Source organism: Capricornis sumatraensis, chromosome 20, assembly GCF_032405125.1.
Source record: "Capricornis sumatraensis isolate serow.1 chromosome 20, serow.2, whole genome shotgun sequence".
Taxonomy (NCBI): Eukaryota; Metazoa; Chordata; class Mammalia; order Artiodactyla; family Bovidae; genus Capricornis; species Capricornis sumatraensis.
In genome coordinates this window covers 53964014-53984094 of record NC_091088.1, presented here as the reverse complement: position 1 = coordinate 53984094, position 20081 = coordinate 53964014, and the positions used below count along the sequence as shown (strand labels likewise).

At 53.3% G+C, this 20081-nt stretch overlaps 1 protein-coding gene across 2 annotated transcripts; it reads left to right on the top strand.

The window, feature by feature from the left end:
• Positions 1 to 284: 284 nt before the first annotated feature.
• On the top strand, positions 285 to 19830 carry SIRT2 (sirtuin 2). Of its 2 annotated transcripts, XM_068991900.1 has the most exons (16): positions 285 to 352; positions 1189 to 1235; positions 4284 to 4332; positions 4577 to 4690; positions 7642 to 7683; positions 7815 to 7921; positions 8045 to 8101; positions 8720 to 8788; positions 14617 to 14746; positions 17068 to 17127; positions 17414 to 17469; positions 17619 to 17695; positions 17783 to 17834; positions 18741 to 18811; positions 18955 to 19021; positions 19139 to 19830. In XM_068991900.1, exons 1-16 carry the CDS (start codon positions 337 to 339, stop codon positions 19295 to 19297), a joined length of 1173 nt encoding a protein of 390 aa, XP_068848001.1. In that variant the 5' UTR covers positions 285 to 336; the 3' UTR covers positions 19298 to 19830. The 2 variants fall into 2 exon arrangements, with proteins under 2 accessions (XP_068848001.1, XP_068848002.1); XM_068991901.1 differs by lacking the exon at positions 1189 to 1235 and having other exon boundaries at positions 300 to 352.
• The last annotated feature ends 251 nt before the right edge of the window (positions 19831 to 20081 follow it).

Here is a 20081-nt window from a genome sequence, read left to right as displayed (position 1 = left end):
CCCCGGACTCATCCAATCAGAGTCGGCTAAATAGTAAACGCCCCGCCCTCATACTACACCGTGACCAATCAGAGTATTCAGATGGACTGCGACTCTCTACCCTTTCCCACTCATTCCGCGCGCCCTTTACCAACATGGCTGCGGACGCGAGGCACTCTGGGATTTGTAGTCCGGCTCTCGCGCGTCTCCTCGTACCTCAGAGGGGCACGCTCCGGACGTTTTTCTATGCCTCCTGGGAGTTGTAGTTCTTTGACCTATCTCGGCCCCCTCCTGTTTCCGGTGCCGTCACGGGATAGAGCAGTCGGTGACAGTCCCGAGGGCCCCCGCCCCGCGCCCATGGCCGATCCGGATCGTGAGTCGGGGGCCCTGGTGGGAGGGTCGGGCCGCGCCGGGGCCTGGCTGAGGGCTGCAGGCCCCGGGGCCCGAGGGCGGGAGTGGTGGGGCAGGAGATGGGGGCTGCATGGAGGGGAATGAGGTTCAGGGAGCCGTTGTGATACATATAGCTGGATAGATTGGTGGGTTTCTGGGTCGCGAGGTTTTAAGGGTCCGTTTGCCACGTCCCCTAAGTGACTAATGATAGCGTGTGTCTCGCACCTTAGTTGCTAAGGACCCTTGTTACTAGGGACTTAGAATACCGCTGTCCGGGTTGCTAAGGGTACCTGGTTGTTAGTGGAAACTGTAGGGTGCTGGGGACCCCTGGTGTCCCCTCCTATCTCTTCCTTCCTCTTCTAAACCTGCCATCTCGTCCTTCCGTTCCGCCCCCACCACCTCTTCTTGCAAACTTGCCTCCAGGCCCAGTATCCCTTATCTTCTCTTTCTTTCCACATTTTCTTCTGCTTGTAAGCCTAACCCTCCCAGCGCACGCTCACACACTGCTGTGTCCCTCCTAACTCCTCCTAAGTCTTCCGTCATGCCCTAGTATGCTTTGCTTTCTTTTCGCTTTCCTAAGCCTCCGTGTCCCAGCCTCTTTGTCCTTCACCAACCACCTCTCCTCCCAGCACTCTCCACTCTAATAAGATCTGCTTTTCTTCCTTTCCCCCCCTCCATCTACTCCCTTTTGATACCCCCACCCCGTATAACTAGGTTGGAGGTCTTGTTGCCCCTCTCTGCACCCCCACTTGGAAGCCCTTCATTCCCCCTTAACCACTCCCTTCCCTGTAACCACGTCTGCTCCCCCTCCTCCCCCAGCCTCTGACCCTGAGGAGACCCAGGCAGGGAAGGTGCAGGAGGCTCAGGTGAGATGGGGACAAGGGTGGAGGGAAGGAGAGAGATGGACTTCCCACGCCCCACACCGGGGGGAGGTGGCAGAGGGGAGTCAGATACCCCAGGGCCCTCAGCTCACTGCCCCAGCTCCTCACCCCGCCTCGCCTTGTGGTTCAGCTCCTGGGGGAATGGTGGGTTCTGGGGCCTGTCAGAGAAGGGTGTGTGGCCTCAAGCCTAGGCCTGCCCTTGCAAACTTTCCTTTCTCCCTGCACACCCCTCCTACCCGCCTTCCCTCCTGAACCTCGTTCCCAGTGGGCATGGAAGAGATTTGGTTCCTGAATTCACAGATCTCACAGACGTCTGACTCGACACTGACTCTACTGGTGATCATGAAAGTAGCGCAGGGCACTTTGGGAGCGCAGAGTAAACCGTGTGAGATCACACAGATTCCGGCCAATCCCTTCCCGGCAAGAGTCCACAGGCTGATCTCAGAGTCAGACTGAGATACAGCACATGGTAGTCAGTGGAGAGTAACTTAGGATTTTCTTAGGTAAGGTGAGAAGTGGTGTCCCAGGCAGAGGGTATCCTGGGGGGCATGAAAGAGTGTCATGTGTTCAGGACTCAGGTGGCTGATTACCTTGATGGTTAGCATTTACTGAGTATTTAAGCCAGCTGGGTACTCTGCTTTGTATTTGATGGGCATCCTAGCATCCCGGGGGCAGCAGTGGAGGGGAGGAGTACAGGTCTACTGTGGTTATTTTATAGCCAAGGAATTGGGAACTGAGTTCTTTAACAACTTGTCCTCTGTCCATTGGCTAGAAGAGCAGGGACAGGTTTTTAACCCTCAGCGCCTTGACATATTGCCTCCCAGAAACTTCACTGGAAGCAGGGGTCACAGAGGCTCCACCATCACCTTCAACTTCCCCCTGAGACCAAGTTGCTCCCACATGCTGGGCAGGGCCCTCGCCTCCTTCCACAGAGCTTCACTGTCTGCAGCCTGAAAGCGTGCCAGCCCACCCACAGACACGAGGTCGCGGTTCACATGTAGGGCAGAGCAGAAGCTGTGACGAGAGCGCCCCACAGATGCACGGCTGAGCCACACCAGGGGGACAAGAGCTCCCTGTCAGGCCAGGCTTCTGCCTCGCCTAGCTCCCAAAGCCTGGCCACTGTCAGAGAAAAAGGTTTCATGTGGAAAAGGGACCCTCAGTCCCAAAGAGAGAGATCCGAGGGTGTAAATTGCAGCATTGTGCAATACAGCCGAACTGGAAACAGCCCAAACGACTGTCAGTTGATGGGTTAAATGAACTATGAACCGTACAATGCAACACTCTGTAGCTGGCGGGTCCGTGATATATTGTTTGGTGGAAAATGCGAGGCGCAGCATTGTACTGTGGGGTGACCCATTTCTGGGGAAATAATGAGTTTTCAGTTCAGTTCAGTCGCTCAGTCGTGTCCAACTCTGCGACTCCATGGAGTGCAGCATGCCGGGCTTCCCTGTCCATCGCCAATTCAGAGAAAGAAATCTGGAGTAATTACCATTGTACTGTTAATAGTGGCTATCTTGAAGGGGAGGATGGGGTGGGGGAGGCGGGGCTGTGGGTGAAGGACTCAGGAGGCAAGCACCTTCAAGTTATACACTGCCTAATGGTCAGAGTTTTGTAAAGCTTATAGATACAATCTTAAAGCAAGGAAACCTGGCTTTCCTGGTGGCTCAGACAGTAAAGAATCTGCCTGCAATGTGGGAGACCTGGGTTGGGAAGATACCCTGGAGAAGGGCATGGCAACCCACTCCAATATTCTTGCCTGGAGAATCCTATGGACAGAGGAGCCTGGCGGGCTACAGTCCATGGGGTTGCAAAGAATCAGACACGACTGAGGGACTTCAAACATTTTTACCCAGTGGTGACCGTGAAAAATCCCAGACTTCTTCGAGCAGGCATCATGGTAAACGCCACAGATGTTTGTGATCAGATGATTAAACTGGGGAAGCCAAAGAGAAGGGCCTTTGATGTGGAGGGGAAAGGGTGGACCCAGACAGGTCAACACAGAGAGAGGAGGAGAGTCAATCAGAGATGGAGACTGAGACTGGGAGCTAGGGCGGAGGCTGGGGCAGGGCCCCTGGAGGGACAGGCTGGCCCACATGGAGCCCCGGGGAGAGGCATGCTATGGCAGGAGGGCAGGCGAGGGAGGCAGGAGACATCTGGCAAACACGGGGACAGGAGCCACACTGAGTTAGGGCCCCAGCAGGAGGAGCAGGTTTGGAAGAGATACTGAGGTCAGTCTGGGACACCGTGAGAGTGAGGGGTCTGGGGTCACACTTAGGGGGAGGCATCCGGGGGCTGCAGAAACCCTGGATCTGGAGACAGAAAGGTGGCATCCTCAGAAACTAGGCTGAGACCACTGGCGTGCATGGGGGAGCTGACCCAGGGAAGGCGGACAGAGACGGGAGGGAGGGCCTGGGACAGAGTCCCAGACCCGCGATTTGGCCGCCTGGCCGAGGAGAGGAGTTGATAAAGGAGATGGAAGGGTTGGAAAGGTGGAGTGGGAAGGCTTTAAGCCAGAGGGCTGACGGCGCAGGGTGAGGACCGAGGCGTTTCTACCAGCATTATTGACGTAGCTGATGCGGGCTGCGGGGCGGCTGGGCAGGGCAGGGGACTGGAGGGGATATGAGGTGAGGACGTGGACAATGGGAGGTGACGAGAGCAGTCACAAGCACTTCCTGAGCACTCGCCACCACCGCCGCCCCCAACCAGGGCTGTTCTGAGAGCCTCACATAGGAACTAACTTCTCACAGCCCTCCAGGTGGCCTTCCTCAGTCCTCCGAGCTCCACTTGTGAGAGCTCAGAAAAAACGCAGTCACCCACAGGAGGCCGCACTCTTCTCGAGTTGCAGAGTTGGATTTCCAACACAGGCGGCCTGTCCCACAGCCCACACGCGCCCCCAGCACGCTCCCCGCTGCCCTTCACTCCCTCGGGCCCACCTCCCAGCCCCAGCCTTTCCCCGGAACCCTGGTGTCATCCCCTCTTCCCCTCCCTAACCCCACTTCTGGGGCCTCGTCACCCCACCTCCACCCCTTCCAGGATTCAGATTCAGACACTGAGGCAGGAGCCGCTGGCGGAGAAGCAGAGAGTGAGTATCTGCCTTGGGAGCACGGTTCTGGGGGGTGCTGGAGGGCAGTTTAAGGCAGGGATCCGGCTGGTGACATGCAAAGTGTAAAACAGATGCAGCGTTTCAGGATCCCTGGCCTGGCCAGGCATCCAACTGTTAGTCGTGGGAAGACAGGAGACCCCAGGGCTGGGCAGGGGAACTCAGGGCCTCTGTGTCCCCTTGAACAAACACCCACCCAACCGCTGTCTCTCTTCTTTTTGGGCAGTGGACTTCCTGCGGAATTTCTTCTCCCAGACTCTGGGCCTGGGCACCCAGAAGGAGCGACTCCTAGACGAACTAACCCTGGAAGGAGTGAGCCGCTACATGCAGAGCGAGCGCTGTGAGTTCCCCGCCCTGGGCCCCTTCCTGCGTGACCCCGCCGCTTCTTCTCATGACTTCTCAGCCCCAAACCATTCACAGCTTACATCTGCAAGTCGCAAGAAACCCAACTCAAACTGTCTGGTGCCAAAAAGGGAGTGTGTTGATCCTGTAACTGTTGATCCTGGAGTGGCTGGATTCAGCAACTTCTATGCTGAGCCCTTTCTGGCTCTTCTCTGTATTGGGAGCTCCTAGAAGCTGTAAAAACAAGTTCCACCAGCCTAGCAGCTCCCACTGAAAAACAGCATTTTTCTCCCAGTGGTTCAAGCACAAGAGCAGAGATTGGCTCCTATTGGCCCAGCTTGGGTCACAGTCCTACTCGCCGAACCAATCACCATGTCTCTATTGGTCAGGCTTGCTTATTAGAGTGAAGATGATGATAATAGTAGTTACCTTATAAGATTATGGAATAGACTCTTCCCCCAGGGATCCCCATGGCTTCCTCCCTTCTCTTTGGGACCACATGGACTGTAGCCTGCCAGGCTCCTCTGGCCATGAGATTCTCCAGGCAAGAATACTGGAGTGGGTTGCCATGCCCTTCTCCAGGGGATCTTCCTGAGCCAGGGATCAAACCCTTGTCTCCTGCATTGCAGGCAGACTCTTTACCGTCTGAGCCACCAGGGAAGCCCCAGGATTATAAAGAAGGATTACATAAATTCATAGATGTAAATGCCTGAAACAGAGCAAGTGTTGCCTAAGTGTGCCCCGTGACGATTCTTATAAGAGGCTTGTTCTGGGTGTGGTGTAGAGATCTTTTTACCAGGTCACTGGGTAATTTATGTTTCTTGCCTCGAGTTGAGGTCACCAGAGTCTGAGAAACCGAGCCCTAAGCAGTCCTTGACGAACAATCGACCCTTGGAGGGTCGTGAACAGCCTACTGTTGAGGACGTCTCCTGCAGTTTCCCTGTCCTCTAGCTGCTGCCATCTCTCCACAGGCAGCCAGGCCGGACACCTGAGCCTCCCCCTCCTGGGGGTCCTCACCCTGATGGCCTTCATCCATCTCCTGCCTTTGTTGTTGTCATTTAGTCAAATTATGTCTGACTCTTTTGCAATGCCACAGATTGTAGCCCGCCAGGCTCCTCTGTCCATAGGATTTCCCAGGCAAGAATACTGGAGTCAGTTGCCCTTTCCTTCTCCAGGGGATCTTCCTGACCCAGGGATCAAACCCTCATCGCCCACGTTGGCAGGTGGATTCTTTACCACGGAGCTACTCAGGAAGCCCCATCTTCTGGCTTGGGTGGGCCCCAAAGAGAATACAGGCAGTGGCTATAAAGCTTTCGTTCCGCCCGTCCTCCTGCACCTGGGTTTTAGAATAATTGATGGTGCCTGTGAGGGGATAGTAATAAATAATAACAATGAATTGGGCTCTCACCTTTTGCCAGGCACTGGGCTGTGCACTTGGGAGGCGCCCCCTCATATGGTCTTCACAGGAGACCTGTGAGGAGTCAGCTGGGCAGAAGGGGAAACTGAGACACAGAGAGGTTGTAACCTGGGGCAGCTTACACAGCTGGCGAGAGTGCACACTCACTCCCGTCCACTGGGTCTGCCAGGCCTGGTCCGATGGCATCCTGACACCCCAGAGGCCCTCACACTCGTGTGCGTCCATCAGCCGACTGACAGATGCCAAGGTTGCTGCGTGGCAGGGCTGCCAGCCAGCCACCAGAGAGGCAGTCAGGCTATTTCTGCACAGCCTGCATGCTTGTGAAATGATTCCACCTCTCCCCTCCCACATTTTCCCATCTTTTCCAAAAGCTGGTGACATTGGGGGAACAAAGTGCGTATAGGGATACAAATCACGAGTCTGAAGTAGTTGAGTACTAGTGTCTCGAAGAATCATTAGTGCTAGGCATTGATCTCAGCTTCTCAGGAGAGAATTCCTTCTCTCAACAGCCCCCACGAAGCCAGTACAGTGATTGTGCCCATTTTACAGAGCAGGAAGCTAAAGCCCCGTGTGGTGATCTGAACTAAGACCCACCCCTGCCCCACCCCCTCCACAACTCTGCTGGTGCACAGGAAAGCAGGGATTGGAAGCCCTTATCCACTCTGCTGCTCGCTGGGTGTGAGCTGAGAATGGCCCAGCTTGGATCCTCACTTGAAAATTAATTGACTTCTGGTGGCTAACATGCATTTGATTATAGAGGGAAGGAATAGGATGGAGGAATGTGTATCGTATGTTGGAAACAGATGGCTGTACAATATTGTGTCCAGGAGATAAAGAGGTGGCCAGAGATTTTTTTTCACAATAACCTGCAGCACTTCCGGGGGAACACACCCTCCTGGCCTTCTCCCTAAGATCTACCTCTCACGAAGATCTCCTATGTTTGTCTAGATCTAGCTAGGAGGAGAAATTTCTCTCCAAGTGGCCTTTCAATGAATCTTACTACACTGGTGTCATCTTAACCAATGGATTCTTTGACCTCATGCTGGCTCTTCCCTCAGTTAACTGTATGACCCCTTCCCCTGTCTAAGCCTCGGTTTCCTCATCTGTAAAATGGGAATGTTAACACCACCCACCTTGAAATGGCTGGGAGAGCCATTCAGGGATCTGGAGTGCTCGCCGCAGGGCCTGGCACAGAGTAAATGGCTTCAGGGACTGTGATAGGTGAAATTACTTAAAAGGTAAGAATGGGAAGGGGAAACATTGCTCTTTTTTTTTCAAACTTTACTTTCTTAATCATTACATTCAGTCTCTGATAATATATCTGATTATTAGACAGCAATGCCACTAATAAGTTTTTTAAGTTGTCAAAAATCAATTGTAAACATCAGCTCAGTACTTAATTTATGGCAAAGACAACTCTCTTAAGGTAAATGGTTCATATTTTGGAGGAATGTTTGATCTTCAAAACAACAGTAAACAAAGGTAAGTTGAAAAAGAGAAATGCACACGCTGCCTAAACTCTCCTCCTCCAGGTCGCAGGGTCATCTGCTTGGTGGGAGCTGGAATCTCCACTTGTAAGTGCTCCCCTCCCCCAAAAGCCACTTCCTGGTTGGGGTGCCCCTGCGAGGGCCTGGGGAGGAGCTGTGTTGGGGGGTGTGAAAGAAAAGGGGCCAGAGTCCCTTATTGATTACCCCTCCTCTCCCAGCTGCGGGCATCCCTGACTTTCGATCCCCAAACACGGGCCTCTACGCCAACCTGGAGAAATACCGTCTTCCCTACCCGGAGGCCATCTTTGAAATCAGCTACTTCAAGGTGCGTGTCACACAGGGAGGAAGGTCTGTAGTAATGAGGGGTGGACAGGGCCTCCTGGCTCCTGCTCACATCTCACCAGGGGCATCTGGGTGCCCGCCTGCCCTCCGGCTCTCTCTCCCACAGAAGCATCCAGAGCCCTTCTTTGCTCTTGCCAAGGAACTCTATCCTGGCCAGTTCAAGGTGAGCTCTTTTTTGTGGAAGTGGGGACAGGAAAAATTGGGAGCCAGCAGGCATGGGAAGGATCCCTTCAGGGCCCTTTAGACAAATATCCTACAGCTATTAAATACATGGGCCCTGGTGGCCTAATCGTTAGGATTCTGGGTTTTCACTGCCATGGCCCAGGTTCAGTCCCTGGTCAGGAAACTGAGATCCTGCAAGCCTTGAAGCATAGTAAAAAACAAAACAAAACAGTGTGGGCTTTGGGCCCAGACTACCTGAGTCCAAGTCCTGTTCTCTCATTTCCTGCTCTTATGTCCTTGGACCTCAGTTTTCCCATCTGTAAAATGGAGCAGATAATAGTCCATGAAAAGAAATGCTGTGAGGCTTAAATGAGCTAATGATACATGTAAGAGCCCAGACTCTGGAGCCAGGCTGCTTCTGTGCTAACGCCGACTCCACAGTTTGTGTGACTTTGGCCAGCCAGTCACCCTCCCTGAGCCTCAGTTCCCTACCAGTGAAACGGGGATAATGAAGGTCTGTGCCTCATGGTGTGAAGATTCCATGAGGAGAAACAGGTCTGGAACAGTTCCCGGCACAGGGCGGTCTGCATTCAGCATTGCCGTGCTTGCTTCCCTCCAGCCCACCATCTGCCACTACCTCATCCGCCTGCTGAAGGAAAAAGGACTGCTCCTGCGCTGCTACACACAGGTAGGTAGGACCTCGGGCATCCTGGGAGGAAGCGGGCGGGCAGGAGGGGTCAAGAGCTCAGGCCGCAGCCTCTCTGTTGTGTGACTTGCAGTCAGTCACGTCGCCTCTCTCAGCCTTAGTTTCCCTTTCTATGAGACAGAGGCCAGGGACTTCCCTGGCAATCCAGAGGTTACGACTCCATGCTGCTTCCAATGCAGGAGCACAGGTTTGATCGCTGTTCAGGGAACAAGGATTCCACATGCCACACAGGATGGAGGAAAAAAAAAAAGCAGAGGCCAGAACCACTTCACCCTCTCAGGCCTGTGGTAACGTGGCAGTGACCTCCCTCAGGGCCACCCCATGAGTACTGAGAAAGGACCCCTTCTCTGAGCAGACACCTTTGGCACCATAGTTTTTTGGGTTTTCCATCAGATGATCTGAAGTGACTTGGTCTAGGATGATCACTGAAGCGTAAAAGTGTTAGTCGCTCAGTCGTGTCTGACTCTTTGTGACCCCATGGACTGTAGCCCACCAGGCTCCTCTGTCCATGGGATTTCTCAGGCAAGAATACTGGAGTGGGTTGCCATTTCCTTCTCCAGGGGATCTTCCCCATCCAGGGATTGAAGCCAGGTCTCCCACGTTGCAGGCAGATTCTTTACCATCTGAGCCATCAGGGAAGCCCAACACGGTCGCTGCACCCTGACAATTTTCCAGTTGGTGGCTATAGAATCTTAAGAAAGGGGCACCTTCTTATAATTTGCACAAAGGCCTTGTGTGGGCCATGGGGCCACGGCTTATGTATGTCAGGCACTTAGCTGAGGGCCTCACCGAGAGGTCCTCAGGTAAGGACAGCTCACATTCTTGACTTCCTAGTTGGTGAGACTTTGGGGTCTCGCACAGCCGATAGTGGAAAGTGTGTCTCTACTTGTGTTTTATAAATACGTGTTGAATTACATGATCTGCTAGAGCAGTGATACCATGCCCGCTCTAATTCACATCTCAGAACCCGAATTTATAAAATAGAGAGAGAACCCATGGGTAGAAATAGGTGTTCTGTTATTTTCTTCCTGGCCGGGCAATCTGGACCCTGCAGCCTCAGAATCTGCCACCAGGGGGAGGATGAAGTCTTTTTGTTCAGGTCCAGAATTCTCCGAAGGGGGCAGGTACTCCCACCCAGGGCTGGTAGGGGTTGGGGGGGAGCCCCAGGTCAGGATAGACTTGACCTTTTGCCCATGGAATGCACTCAGGCATGATACGAACAGCTCACCTGAAGCCAAGCACCTTCTGTGTGTGATTTCATGAAATCTTCACCGTGGCCCTGCTGTCAGTCCTGTTCGTCAGCTTCTGTCCCGGTGTTTACTGAGTGCCAACAAGTGCCAGGCTGTACAGGCAGTAGACAGAAGGAGCAGACATCCCTGCCCTCCTGGAGCTGACACTAGGGTGGGGAGGGACAGTGGACGAGAAGGATGAGTCAAGTATCTAGTCTGAGATGTTAATGCTTAATGTTCATGTTAACGCTGAGATGTCTATGGAGCACTGGGCTGAGCAGAAAAGGGGAATTGGAAGTTCTGTGTGTGAGTGGGGAGAAGGGTGCTGTTGTGAACAATAAGTCAGGGAAGGCCTCACAGAAAAAAGGGACATTTAAACAAAGACCTGTAGGAGGGGAGGGAGGGAGCCATGGGATCATCTCAGGGAGAGGAGCAAAGGGAACAGCCAGTGCAAAGGCCCTGAGGTGAGGCTGCACTCGGCATGTCCAAATAGCTGGATCTGAGTGAGCGAGGACAGCAGTAGGAAAGCACAGAGGAGATGAGGTCAGGGAGGTGACAGGTGGGCCATGTGGGCATTTGGGGCCCACCGGGAGGGCTTTGTCCTTTGCCTAGTGGGAGATGGAACCACAGGAGTCCTCTGGACAGGGCCAAGACGTGACCTGCCCCAGGTGTTCACAGGGTCCCTCTGGCTGCATGTGGAGGACAGACTGTGGGAGGGAGCAATGGGGGTAGGGATGGGTACAGAGGCCAGGAAGGGGGCTGCAGTGATGGTCCAAGCAGGAGAGGATGGAGGCTGGGCCAGGGAGGGGGCTGTCCAAGGGGAGAAGTGGGTGACTTGTGAACCCGTTTTGAAGGTGGAACTAACAGGACTTGCTGTTGGATTGAATGAACAGTTCTTGAGAGAAGCAGAAGAGTCAGGGATGGCTGGACATCTCTCAGCCTGAGCACCTGCTGTCTTTTACTGAGAGAGTGGGATGTGCAGGCCTTGGGGGCAGAGGAGGAGTTTGGCTGAAGGCACATTGAGGTTGAGATGCCCATTAGACAGTCACATGGAGCTGTAGGCGGATAGACAGCCAGACACTAAGGCTTCTGGACTCGAGCTGGAGAGCAAAGAGACCAGGAGATCACAGGGGTCCCAGCATGAGAAACACAGGGCCAGGACCACGTGGTTCATCCCAGATGCTCAGAGGGCTGACTCCCCAGCTCCATATGAGGCACTCCCCTCCCCTGCCCCAAACCATGAAAGCACAGCAGCTACAGGGTATTTTTACATGAAAGCCAACATGAATATGTTCTGGGGTCAGTGTGAAATGTGGTGGCATTTCCCCTTACTTAGAATACTTCACACACAGACTTAAGTCTACATATATATTCACACTGGCGCATTACATTACACACAGCTGGAAACATTTTTTCCACTCTCATGTTTCATGAAACCATTCTGTTTTTCAACTCCTCCTCACCCTCTTCTTCAACCTCAGCCCCTTTTTGAGACATTGACCCAGTTTTCTGCAACAAGCTGTCTTCAGGTCTTCCTGATTGTAACGATGTAGCACTTTTGAAGAGATGCTATTTTTATCTCAAGACACAAGGATCCATTCAAACAGAAGAACAGTTGTCTCCTTCAGTCAAGTCACTGTGATCTCCACTCTTTTGAATCTATATCTGTGGCATTCACATTATACACTGGATTTATAGTCAGCTTTCTTTTCCTTAAGCCCTTATCTAGAAGACCCTTCCTTATACTCAGCCACATAGCAGCTTCATGCTTTTTATTAATTAAAAAAAAACCTCCCATTTATAGGGGAGGAGCCTATTTGTTTTTGGCTGTGCTGGGTCTTCTTGCTGCACAGGCTTTTCTCTAGTTGCAGCAAGCGGGAGCTGCTCTCTCGTTGCCGTGCAGGGGCTTCTCGTTGCAGTGACTTCTCTTGTTGTGGAGCACAGACTTCAGGGGCTTTGTTTGGGCTCCAGTAGTTGCTCAGTTGTCCCTAGTTGTCCCTTGGCAGGTGGGATCTTTCCAGACCAGGGATCAAATTCACATCGGCATCGGCACACGAATGTTTTAACACTGAGCCACTGGAGAAGCACAATTCATGCTTTTTAAAAACATGTCAGTCAGAGACATGATGTCTTGAAACCAAAAGTGAGCTAAGGTTTGACAATCAAAAGAGATTACAGATGAAAACTCAGACTTCAGGCTCCTCTTGCAGATCTGGAAGAGCTGGCTGCACCCTGGGTGGCTTTCTAGGGGGAGTGGAGGGGGGAGCAGTTGACTAGAGCTGAGTGACCCACCTCCTCACAACACCCTGTTCCCTGCCTGGCACTGAGGCCAGACGCCAGCTGCTCTGTGTCTCCATGCGGTCATTGCTGCTTGTCCTTTATACTGAGCCTCTTGGGCCGAAGTCCCCAGCCCCAGCTTCCCTCCCTGGGGGCCACTACTGTTGCCTGCTTCTTGGGTTTCCTTTGAAAATAGTCCACACTTAGGCAAGCAAACAAAAAAATTCATATGTTGACTTTTTCCACATCTTGTACACAGGGCCTTCTAACATCTTGAAGAGATTCCTTCATACTAGTACATATGGGTCAGCCACATCATTTTTTTTTTAAGATAGATTTATTTTTTCAAGATTTGTTTGTTTTTTGGCTGCACTGAGTCTGTGTTCCTACATGTGGGCTCTCTCTAGTTGCCATGAGCAGGGGCTGCCCTTCGTTGGTTGCACGCTAGTTGAAGAGTGCATTCTAGTTGCGCTCTTCATTATGGTGCCAAGGCTCCTCGATGCGCTGGCTTCAGAAGTTGTGGTGCATGGGCTCTAGAGCACAGGCTCAGTAGTTGTGACGCTTGGGCTCAGTTGCCCCAAGGCTTGTGGAATCTTCCCAGCCCAGGGATCGAACTCATGTCCCCTGCATCGTCAGCAGACGCTTAACCACTAGAACACTCAGGAAATCTGGGCACATTCTTTTTTTCTTTTTGGCTGTGCTCACAGCTTGCAAGATCTTAGTTCCCCAACCAGGGATTGAACCCAGGCCATGGCAGTGAAAGGACCAAGTCCTAACCACTGGACAACCAGGGAACTCCCCAGCCGCATTTGTTTTTGTTATTTGTGGGTGCCCATCAAAAGTGGCATCAAGGGACTTCCCTGGTGGTCCAGTGGCTGACTCCAAGCTCCCAGTGCAGAGAGCCTAGGTTCTATCCCTGGTCAGGGAACAAAATCCTACATGCCACAACCAAAGACCCTGCATGCACCAACGAAGATCAAAGATCTCTCATGCCACAACCTGGTGCAACCAAATAGATAACTTCTCTTAAGAGGCATCAAAAGGTAACACAGAGGCCCGTAGGTAGTCCTTTGATATGCCATTTAGTTATTTGCATGAGTAGTAGTGAGTAGTGTTAGCTGTTCAGTCATGTCCAGCTCTCTGCGATCCTATGCACGGACTGTAGCCCACCAGGCTCCTCTGTCCATGAGATTCTCCAGGCAAGAATACTGGAGTGGGCTGCCATTCCTTTCTCCAGGGGAATCTTCCCCACCCAGCCATCGAACCCAGGTTTCCCTCCTTCTTTACCATCCGAGCACCTGGGAAGCCCAGTTATTTGCATACACACTGCTTACTCGCGTGTGAGGAAGCTGGTAAACTAAGTCCAGGAACAAAGGCAAAACTAGCATTTCTACCAGGCTGGGGCAAGGGAAAGCTGCAGAAAGTCTGGAAACAGAGACTCTTGTCTGCATGTTTTGGGGATAAACTGATGGCTGACTGGAAGCAGAGCGGGCAGTTGGAAATGGAATGGTGGTTCACAGAGTCTCTGGGAAACCTTATTGGGTCAGCTGTGGACCGCACGTTCCTGGCCATCTCTGTAACATCTGCTAGGTCCTCCAGAAGCCCCTGCCTCAGTGGCATTTCTCGTGGGCAAACAAAAGCTGCTCCAAAATGGCTGGAAAAAGCACAAATGTGAAAGAGACAAATATCCTTGTGTGTTGACTAAGGAAAGTAATTCTGTCTGAAAAGAATTTAATATACTATCTATGCAGCAGATCACAGTAAGAAACCCAACTGTTAAATAGGAAAACTGTAACTAAAACTCAAAAAAACTTCCTGATTCATTGATTTGTGTTAATATCTGGCCAAGCCTGCCACAGACAGCTGTGCAGGTTGGGTACTGCACAAGGATGCCAGATCTGAGAGGGTTGTGTTTACAGCAGAGACACTGAAGATCGGTACATTTATTTCACCAAATTTCTGGCCGGTGCCACTAGAGAGTCTGGTTCTAACAGAACAAATTTTCCGCAAAAGGAAAGGAAAATGACCTGGTTTTGCAGAAAAACACCAGGGCTAGTTGGTGGCAGTGGCCTGGGTTCATAGGCACTTGAATTTGGGCCCCTGCCTTGAAGCATCCATGACTTACTTTTCAGAGGCACCATCGGGGGAAACAAAGAGTTTTAGACACACCCCTGCCTCTCCCCTCCTCTCTTCTCAGCCTATCCCACTTGCCTCTCTCAGCTGCAGTCCCCTGCTCTGTCTTCTGACCCCTGGGAGGGGACGGTGGTTCACTCCTGACCCGCTCCCCTCCGTGTCTCCCTCCAGAACATAGACACCCTGGAGCGAGTGGCTGGGCTGGAGCCCGAAGACCTGGTGGAGGCCCACGGCACCTTCTACACGTCCCACTGCATCAGCTCAGGCTGCCGGCAGGAGTACTCACTGAGCTGGATGAAAGGTGAGGGGCTGGAGGTTACCCCCGAGGGCAGGCTTCTGTCCCCTGTCTGCTCCTCAGCACCAGGGAAAGGGTCTCCATACGCAGACACCAGCTCTGTCCTGTGCAGTTCTGTAGCTCTTCCTTTCTCTCTCTCTTTTTAAAATTTATTTGTTTATGTATTTGGCTGTGCTAGGTTTCAGTCGAGGCATGCAGGATCTTTGATCTTTATTATAGCATGTGGGGTCTTTAGTTGGGGCATGTGGGATCTAGTTCCCTGACCAGGAATCGAACCCAGGCCTCCTGCATTGGGAGTGTGGAGTCTCCGTCACTGGACTCCCAGGGAAGTCCCTGCAGCTCTTTTTAGCAGGTAATGGCAGCCCCTAAAGATGTGAGGTGGCAGTGGGGGTTCTCTGCTCCCAAGCCCATCTCATAGCCAGGGTATAATGGATGCAGGCTCCAGACACGGCAACGTGTGTTAGTATACCAGCCTCCATGTGGTCATGCAGCCTGTTGGATGAGGTCATGAAACGCTAGCCCTTTGTCCTTTGGGTGTTCTGACCCCTTCTTATATGAAGGCCTCATCCAGGCCAACACAACTGCATTCTAAGAAGAGCAGAAGTATCTAAGAGAACCTTCTGGGGTCAAGGGCATGTTCTATGTATATCTTCACTGTCCAACATAGCAGCCATCTGCTCATGAGGCAACTGAGCTCTTATAATGTGGCTAAAATGAGCAAGGAGCCGAATCTCTAACTTTCTTCAGCTTGTATTAATTAAAACGTAAAAGCCACATGTGGCTCTAACCACCATATTGGACAGCACTGCCCCAGAGACACAGGGTTCAGCCAGCCCATTAGCTGGATTCAGGTGAGCGGAGTCCATGACATGTGAAGTTGCACACAACGCTGGTATGAAGTTTGGGTAGGGGCTGTCTCTAAGGGAAGAGACTCCAGGGCTTGCTAAAGTCATTGTCCCTGTTCACGTGAGGGCAGAGTGTCCAAAAAGAGAAGAAGAAAAACCCAGTCAATCCACATTTCTAGAATGCCAGTGAGAGTTGATTTCTGATATCCATTGTGCTAATTAAGAAGCCACTTATTTCATCCATGCAAACCCATTTCTGACCTTCTTTATGCTGATTTCACAAAGCCTCTGGTGTCCATGTGGGACAAGGACAGCTGCAGTGCTGATAGTAGGGCTTTGGGAGTGTAGCCCTTCTGACAAAATGCCAGCTGACTGCCCTTGGGGCAAGGGTTCCTGAATAGCCCAAGTGCAAGCAGCTGGGGGTCATGTACAATTAACATTACCCCATTATCTGTCCCTTCCAGCAGTAACACAAGCATCACCCACAAAATATGAGCTGTCAATGCAGAAATATTTTAAAGTAAATGGCAGACCTTAATGCATTGCTCTATATAAATATTTGTTGAAGGAATGAGTGAATATTTGAATGAACAAGCAAGGATTCTGTGGGTTGCAAGTGACAGAGGCCTTTACAGCTTTGATCAATAAGCAATGAGGAGGATTGTCCTAGCATGGTGTGTGTGTTGAGGAGAGGGGGTCTGTCACCGAGCCTAAGAGTGGGAAGCACCTGGACTTAAGGTTTTGTCCCCATCCCAGGATTATCTGCATAATTCTTCCCTCTCTGCCACTGACCTAGCACCTACCAGGTCTCTCTGACCTGACGCGTGATGGAAGTAGGGCTGCCCTCAAGGGCCCATGGGAAGGGCTTCCCCGGTGGCTCAGTGGTAAAGAATCCACCTGCCAGTGCAGGAGACGTAGGTTTGATCTCTGATCTGGGAAGATCCCACGTGCTGTGGAGCAACTAAGCCCCATGTGTGCGCCACAACTATTGAGCCAGTGCTCTAGAGTCCGGCAGCCTCAACTACTGAAGCCCATGCGCCCTAGAACCCATGCTCCAAGAAAAGCCACCTCAATGAGAAGCTCATGCGCCACAACTAAAAAGTAGCCCCCACTCACCGAAACTAGAGGAAAGCCCGTGTAGCAGTGAAGACCTAGCACAGCCAAAAATCAATAAATTAAAAAAAAAAAAAAAAAAAAGACCCACGGGAAGAACTTCACCCCCAAGTCCAGATTCCCCAAGTTGGGGGTTGGTGGAACCCAGTTGCCCCTTTTGGGGACAAGTGTCTGCTTGTTTGTTCTTTCATGTAATAGCTGTGGACTGGTGCTGGGAAGAGGTCCTCCCTGGGCAGGGCAAACGCCCCAGGAGGCTCCTCCATGACTGAGATGTGTTTGTATTGACAATGAAGGGGGTGGCGCGGGCAGGCTGCAGCCCCAACCCAGAGCCTCTTACCTCCTCCTCCTCCTCCCCTTCCCCACGCCCAGAGAAGATCTTCTCCGAGGTGACTCCCAAGTGTGAGAAATGTCAGAGCATAGTGAAGCCTGGTGAGCCTTGGGGCCTGGGACCCTGCACACCCGCTAACCCCTTCCCAAGAAGGCCACGCTCCCCATCCATCCACCCGACCCTGGTCACCCTCTCTCCCTGACTAGGGAGAGGGGGTGCCATAGCCCCCTGGCCTATTCCCCACTGCCCCATCCACACTCCTGCCCCCGCCCTGGGGTCTGCCTTCTGCTCCTGCCTGTTCTCTCTCCCCCTCCCTGTCTCTGTCCGCTGCTTTTTCACCATCTCTTTCTGTCCCCATGTCTGTCTGTCCATCTGTCTCCCCCTCAGATATCGTGTTCTTCGGCGAGAACCTCCCAGCGCGTTTCTTCTCCTGCATGCAGTCAGTAAGTGTCCAGGCCGCCCCGTCTCAGCCCACGCGGGGGCAGCCTAGGTCCTGCCCTGCGGCAGGTGGCTTCCCCAAGTAGCTGCGGGTGGGCTTGCAGTCGGGGGCGGGGGCCGGCAGCTGACCTCACTGGCCGCTCCCGCTTTGTAGGACTTCCTGAAGGTGGACCTCCTTATCATCATGGGCACCTCCCTGCAGGTGCAGCCCTTCGCATCCCTCATTGGCAAGTAGGTTGGGGGCTGGGGCTGTGGGGGGCTGCTGGGAGGCTGGGGGAGCCACGACAGGCCCTCACCACTCAGATCACCGTTCCCCAGGGCTCCCCTGTCAACCCCGCGCCTGCTCATCAACAAGGAGAAGACTGGCCAGGTGAGTCCTCTTTGTCCTACCCCCCCCACCCCCACACACGAGCCCCACATCACCTCCCCCAGGCCCCCTGGGAACCAGGGGACAGGTCTCTGGGGAAGCCCAATGCTCAGACCTGGGGATCTTGAATCCTCAGGGTCAGATTCCAGGCTATCCCCACTCCAGGCCTCTGGGTCAGTCACCCTTTTTTGTCTTCTTTTTCGTCTATAGTAGGCCTTCGTTGCTGTACTTGGGCTCCCTCTAGTTGCCACTAGCAGGGGCTACTCTAACTGCATTGCATGGCGGGCTTCGCATTGCGGTGGCTTCTCTTGTTGCAGAGCACAGCCTCTAGGGTACGGGCTCAGTAGTTGGGGTACACGGGCTTAGTCATCCCGCAGCATGTGGGATCCTCCCAGACCAGGAATGGAACCCATGTCCCCTACATTGGCAGGCGGATTCTTAACCATTGGCCTGCCAGGAAGTCTCATTCACCCTTTCGAGGGGATGATAGAACCCCAGCTCAAAGCAACTTAAGCCAAAACAGGAACCTTAGCTTCCTGTGACTGAAGAGTCTGGGCTTGCTGGTCCCCGGGCCGGCAGTGGTGCCATCAGGAGTCACTGTGCCGTGTCTCAGCCCCCTTTTCAAACTGAGGTGACCTCTGTCCCAGGAGGGGCTCCCTCCCGGGGACAGCTGTTTCCTCCAGCAGGCAAAAAACATACTGTGTGGCAGACACTGTGCTCAGCATTTTCTCTGTATTAACCCACTGATAGCATCATCCTAGGAATGGGTGTGTTGATTACCCCCACTCTACAGAGAAGGAAACTGAGGTTCAGAGAGGCCAGGCCACTTGAGTGAAGTCACAGAGCTGGGATTCAAACCCAGGCCCCCTGGCTCCAGAGTCTGTGCTCTGAGCTCCCCCTCCCCCACAGACTGACCCTTTCCTCGGGATGATGATGGCCCTCGGAGGAGGCATGGACTTTGACTCCAAGAAGGCCTACAGGTGAGGCCCTTGCCTGCAGCGGGGTGAGGTGGAGCCTGGGAGGGACAGGGCCCAGGTGGGAGGGAAGGCACGGAGGCAAAGGACAGGCAGAGCCACCAGTGCTGGGACAAGCCTGGGAGCTTTGACTCTTCCCTCGCCCTCAGGGACGTGGCCTGGCTGGGTGACTGCGACCAGGGCTGCCTGGCCCTTGCCGACCTCCTCGGCTGGAAGGTGAGGAGCTATCACCCCAGCTCACCCCAAGCCCAGTCCCTGGATCCCCCTCCCACAGGTCCTCTGACCCAATGACACATGATGACCTCTGACCTCTGTGAACTTTGCCCCCTGCAGAAGGAGCTGGAGGACCTTGTTCGGAAGGAGCATGCAAGCATAGATGCCCAGTCGGGGTCTCGGTCCCCCAACCCCACTCCTTCAGCTTCCCCCAGGAATTCTCCACCACCTCCCACCAAGGAGGAGCCCAGGACCACTGAGGGAGAGACACCCCAGTGACCACTGCGTCTCCCAGGCAGGACCCCCAGCCTTGGGACCGCTGAGCCCCAACCAGCCCTGGCCCTCCTCTAACTTACAGCTCTTTTCTGGGGAGCTCAGAACATTTCTTCAATGTATTAACGATTCCCTCCCAAAACTGGTGTCCCAGCACCCCTGACCTCAGCAAATCTCTAACATTCTTGGGGGCAGAGGCTTGGGCAGCCTGTCTCTAACAGCCCACAGCCTCTAACCACCCCTACGGCTGAGGATCAGCCCCCCTAATCTCTAACTGCTCACAGGGCCACGGGTAACTCCAAACTGCTAACTGTCCCAGGACAAGAGTCCCAGGGCCCACACGCTCTCTACTGCTCCCAAGGGTCCCTGGTCAAGTAGATGAAACCTAACCTACCCTGGGTTGGGGGTTGTGCCCTCCATGCACCCAGTGGGGAGATCCAAGCCTCAAGGCCTCCCAGGCCTCTGCCTCCAACTCTGAAAGTGGGTGCTAGGCCCCCTCTCTTGGGTCCCACTTCCTATGTGGGGGTGGGCAGATGGTGTTGCTTATTAGAGATGAATTAAAAACAAAAAACAACTAACGATTAGCTGTCTGGCCTCGCTGTTCTTTTCTGGGGCCCAGAGGGAAGCTGCCGGAGGAAGGGGGTTAGATCTCCGGCCGCTAAGGAAACCATCATGAGAAGCAGCGTGAAGAGTGCTGAAAGGTGCTGAGAGCGGGCTCGGGGCCGTGGGAGCCTTGTGTTGTGGCTGTTATCCCTGGACTCCCAGGCACCTGCCAGAGTCCCTTCCTCCA

Excerpts from the sequence above, each read along its gene's own strand:
- SIRT2 (XM_068991900.1), top strand. Across the intron at positions 8,102-8,719 it reads TCTATCCTGGCCAGTTCAAG|CCCACCATCTGCCACTACCT; the intron begins GTGAGCTCTTTT and ends GCTTCCCTCCAG. Across the intron at positions 17,696-17,782 it reads TTCGCATCCCTCATTGGCAA|GGCTCCCCTGTCAACCCCGC; the intron begins GTAGGTTGGGGG and ends ACCGTTCCCCAG.